Source organism: Penaeus chinensis, chromosome 4, assembly GCF_019202785.1.
Source record: "Penaeus chinensis breed Huanghai No. 1 chromosome 4, ASM1920278v2, whole genome shotgun sequence".
Taxonomy (NCBI): Eukaryota; Metazoa; Arthropoda; class Malacostraca; order Decapoda; family Penaeidae; genus Penaeus; species Penaeus chinensis.
In genome coordinates, this window is record NC_061822.1 from 6,168,631 (window position 1) to 6,173,630 (window position 5,000).

At 37.5% G+C, this 5,000-nt stretch overlaps 1 protein-coding gene across 4 annotated transcripts in view; it reads right to left on the reverse strand.

Annotated features, from left to right (window-relative positions):
* Window positions 1–5,000, reverse strand: part of LOC125024963 (probable cytosolic iron-sulfur protein assembly protein CIAO1) — a 22,898-nt gene that overhangs the window by 17,346 nt on the left and 552 nt on the right. The window contains exon 1 of one of the 4 annotated variants that reach the window (XM_047612762.1): window positions 16–38. The exons of 2 other annotated variants lie outside the window; for them this stretch is intronic. In XM_047612762.1, the coding sequence (XP_047468718.1) occupies window positions 16–23 (8 nt within the window). In that variant the 5' untranslated portion in view covers window positions 24–38. Of the gene's footprint in view, window positions 1–15; window positions 39–324; window positions 1,617–5,000 lie in introns of those variants that run through there. One more of the 4 variants, XM_047612765.1, reaches the window with a different exon arrangement.

The window sequence follows — 5,000 nt, forward strand, 5'->3', positions numbered from 1 at the left end:
ATATAATCTGCTTACTCTTCCATTTACTCTTTTGGGATTTGCTCAAGTTTCTCCTGATTCACCATTTTCATTATCATTACTATATACACATTCTACTACTGCATTTTTAAGTCCACTTTGCAGTTATCCCTATCAGATACAATATGCAATGCAATAATTGTGCACATAAAAGTATAAATGATTTTTGGCAATTCATTCCTTAACACTGATTCATTGATATTAACTATGTATTTTCAATCTTTTTATATATTCTATTAGCCTATATATGACAAATAACATAATATTATTACCACGACTATGTGACAGGTTTGGAAAACAAGTGGAGAGTCTATTTATCTTTATTTACATCTGTAGTACAACATGAGCTCATATACAAATAGGTAATTCATAATAAACATGCAACAAAGCCAATTTTATGTGCGCATGGCTAAAAGTACAACAAAGTCTAAGAAAATCTTCACCGTGATCTTAAGTAAATAGTCATCAAAATAACTTTTAATAGTGCATGCAAAGGAAAATGGATAAATTTCTTTTCTAGTAATGTATTATTTGCTCTACTCCCAACCAGTGTACCAATTTCTATCAATTCTTATACAGCTTAAAATATCTTGCTGAAATCCCATAATTTTACAGATCCATCATCACTACATGATGCTAGCAATCCAAGAACTGTAGGATTCCATTGCACACTGTTCACGTCCTCTGAATGGGCCTGCGGCACTGTCAAAATCAAATCAAAGACTGGAGCATTTTTATCTGAATTAGGCTGTTCTTTGAATATGCGAATGGTGTCATCACCACTACAAGTTGCAATGGCTCCTGTGAGTGGGCACCAGGATATGTCATAGACAGTGCGCTTGTGATATCCTGACAGGGTACAGACGCACTTCCACACGGGTTCCTTTTCTGGTGTGGCTACTCCTTCGCTGTTGCCTGGCAAATATTCCTGCCATATCCTGATGGTGCGGTCATCTGAGCATGAAGCCAGACGATGACCAGTGCTATCAAATGCGAGGCTCCATACCGTTGATTCATGCCCATTTAGTGTGCAGAATACACCCCAATCATCACTTTCCTCTCTATAAAGTTTAATGCTGTTATCATATGATCCAGATGCAAGGATTTCTGCATTGGGATGGAATACAACTTTTTTCACATCCTGCGTATGTGCAGGCATTACTGACACACACTCATAATCATCATCCTCGCCCACTTCCCAAACCCAGACGGACTTGTCTCTTGAGCATGTTGCTAGAAGAGAACCTGATGCAGACCAAGTTACACTTTTCACTTCATTCTCATGACCTTCCAACGTGGCAGTGCACTCAATATCACCCGTCTTACAGTCCCATATGTTGACAGTGGCATCAAAACTGGCTGAAGCAAAATAATTACCACACGGAGACCAAGATACACATCGCACTGTGCGTGAGTGGGCCTCAGAGAGGACTTCCTTGCTAACCCAAGTGTCCCCTTCTCGGTTCCACAGCCGGATTGACCGGTCTGAACCGCACGAGGATAGAATAGTGCCTTTTGGGTTCCACGAAACACTCCACACACGATCCTTGTGGCCTGTCAATGTTGCCAGAGAGGTGGCCATCCTGCCTTCCACCAGTCTGTAAGTAAAAAAATAAGCATGTCATGCTGATGCCTTACACTGCTCAAGTGGAGAAATCTGTCTCAGTCAATTCAGGTTCACTTTTCTCTTTTATTAGAAGTAGTTCTCCATGAACTAACCAACATATATTAGAAATAAGGCAGAAAGAGAGAGAGAGAGAGAGGGGGAGGGGAGGCCATCAGCATTTCCCAAGCATGCTGGTACATCATAATGATACATGACATTTGATTGATATGTAACATATATTCCATATATGCATGTTACCAAATGAAACCATCAACTTGTGCATTTTCCCCATTTAAAGAATTAAATTCTTTTTATATTCACAGCAAGCATGATGTACTTAAGATATCTGCCTCTATCACCACTACATGCCATCTGGTGTTTTGGAGAAAAGATCGTCTGTGGAATATGAAGTATTTCCCATGTCTTCAATTCTTCATAATTCTGCCTGCATAAACAGCACTGCTTCTGCTCTGAAAATCTTCATCAGAGGTTTCACTTAAAAAATCTTCTTTGTAATCTGTCTTGAAACTGACTGTTTAATCCAGAGCTGTGAAGTCTGACTTAAGTAATGAAGTATAAATGGAGAAGGAGCCACAGGCACCATAAATTGTAGAGCTTTACTTGTTGCTGTAAATAATACACAGACACACATACGTGCGCATGCATGCACACATGTACGCACACACGCACACACACACACACACACACACACACACACACACACACACACACACACACACACACACACACACACACACACACACACACACATACTATAAAAATTACACTTTTTTATAAACAGCCATGAACATCCCTGTTCATCTATAAACAATTATTATAAAATTTTAAATGGTCTACACATCATACACAATGATGTATTTTTCTATTTAATATATTTAATGTATGCATAAGTATAGGTGGGCCAGTATTGCCATACATGCATCGGAGGTACATATCGATTATTACTTTTTTATAGGTGTTGGTATCACCTTAGCTACTCAATAACAGTATCATTTTAATTATCACTAACAGGTTTTTCTCAAAATGTATTGAAGAAAATTGATACATCAATACAATTACATGACTGACTGACTGACTGACTGACTGACTGACTGACTGACTGACTGACTGACTGACACTTACTCACCCTCTGTCTCTGTCTCTCTTTTTCTATCACATTCAACCTGTCAATAATGGCACTCAAGAAGTGTGAAAGAGGCAGGGGACTATTACCTCTTCCCCTTGGTCATTTTGATACTTTTTGATACTGATGCACTGAGTGTCATGAATGCATCTGTCAGTTGCTTGCATAACTGCCTTGTAATCTTTATTGTATCAATATATCCACACATGATACACAAGTTTCAAAAACATGTTTCTGTTGCAATCTTTGTTTGCATCACAAATGCAAATCAAATATTTACGTAGCAGTTTGGACATTTCTTACAATAATCTCTCAGTAATACATTTACTGGGTATTGGTATCACTCTAACTATCTACAAAGTCAATGTATCGGAATTGCTCTTACCAATTTTCAAGTATTGATGTATCAGTACTGGCTTAGACAATTCTGTGTGTTGATGTCCATCATAGACCGCAGGAAATATCACCATATTATAAGACAATAAGAAAGGAAGAAAGAATTAAAAACTGATATAGGCTTATCGCAACACATTCAATAATAATGCTGAGGGGAAAACCCTTTCTAGCTATAATCCAAGAAATACTGCAACAGCAGTTATGTGACACATTCACATGAGAATTACCACACTATGGCTTGAATCATTTGTCATGTACAGGCTATGGTTTAGGCCTAGGTGGAACAGGTAAACCACACACCAGGTAGTGTTTTAGGTGAAAGGTGGTATTTTTTTCCATGCAAACATATATTAATCAAAACAAATATGCACTAATCAAATGCTTATCACTGTAGGTTAGTGCTGAAATAGTTCTCAAGCAGGTATGACATAAATCCTTTTATTTAAAACTGGAAGTGGAAAAGACACTAATGTAAAGAACCAGAGAATATGAGATTTATTTAAAAAAACATGAAAGCTGTGGTTATCATGTACTAAATGTAGCTATATTGAAAGCTGAAATCACCTAGGTTTTCAAACAAACAAACAAAAATGAAGATGAAGACCAGACTCCAAACTCTGAATGATGTGCAGATAAATTGTCTTTTTGAATGTTTTTTTGTAGCCAGTGTGGGTTGACTAGGAGATTTTACACAGTAGATATCTTTATAAGAATTATGAATATATAAAGTTCTTTTACTGAAATGTTTAGGCTCTAAGAAGTCCAGGTTAAACAGTTTAGTCATAACCACTTACTGTTCAGATACAGCCTCTCAAAATACTCTTTTTAGCTTCATTACCATAACAACTGTTAATACTGCAGACAAGAGCTTACATTTCTTGCACTTTTAATTTTTCCATCAAGCAGTTGGCCCTGTGTGCACCCTGGTTTGGCATGGTGCTGGGAATGCTTGTAACACTAAGTACTAACACTGTGTTTGGAACTCCTTGTCTTGCTCACCCAGACAACTTCTTTACGCCACCAGGACAATGAGGCTGCATATGGATTCCTCTGAATCCTTCATTACTGATAGTGTAACTAACTTGAAGGTATACATTATTATTATGTGAGCAGTACTTCTTTTTTTCCTTTATTTATGGCCTCACTGTTTGCATCTGCAGATTATTTCTTGTATTAAATGCAACTCTTTGTCCTCAACAAGATTATCACCTTTAGCTTGCCCTAGCTTTGTGCTTCCATCATGGAAAGATTAACAGCATGATCTTGTTAATGTTTGTTTTGTGGGATGTGGAAAAAATGAAAAATTATATATAAACAATGTTAATTGCTACATCATATTACTTTTTCCCTCTTAGTGATATACAAAATGCTGAATAAGAAATGGTATTGGTCAATGTTACTCAGAGACATGCACAAAGATAAGAGGGAAATGGACACAGCCATCTTGTATAGCATAAGAAATGGATTAATAAACAGCACAGGTACATCTGCAGCAGCATCCTATTTACCACAAAATGATGAAGATCTCTGCTGCATGTCACCACGCAAAGACTAAATCCACAACACCCTCACACAGCCAGAGTTCTTTATGTTGTTTTCTCTAATTTAGCACAAAGTTCTAATAAAATGGTGGGTACAGGCAGCTTGTCCCTGTTTAAGGAATACATAGAAGGTAGGAAAGGTTAGGCTTGGAATTCTGGGTTTGCATAATAGCCTAGTTTTAGGATTTTGTCTCTAGAGGTTGTGTCACTTTTGGTAACAAATACCAGGGTATTTGTTAGCAGGAGTGATGCACCCTCCCGAGACAGTCCAAAAATCATACAAACCCAAATTTTC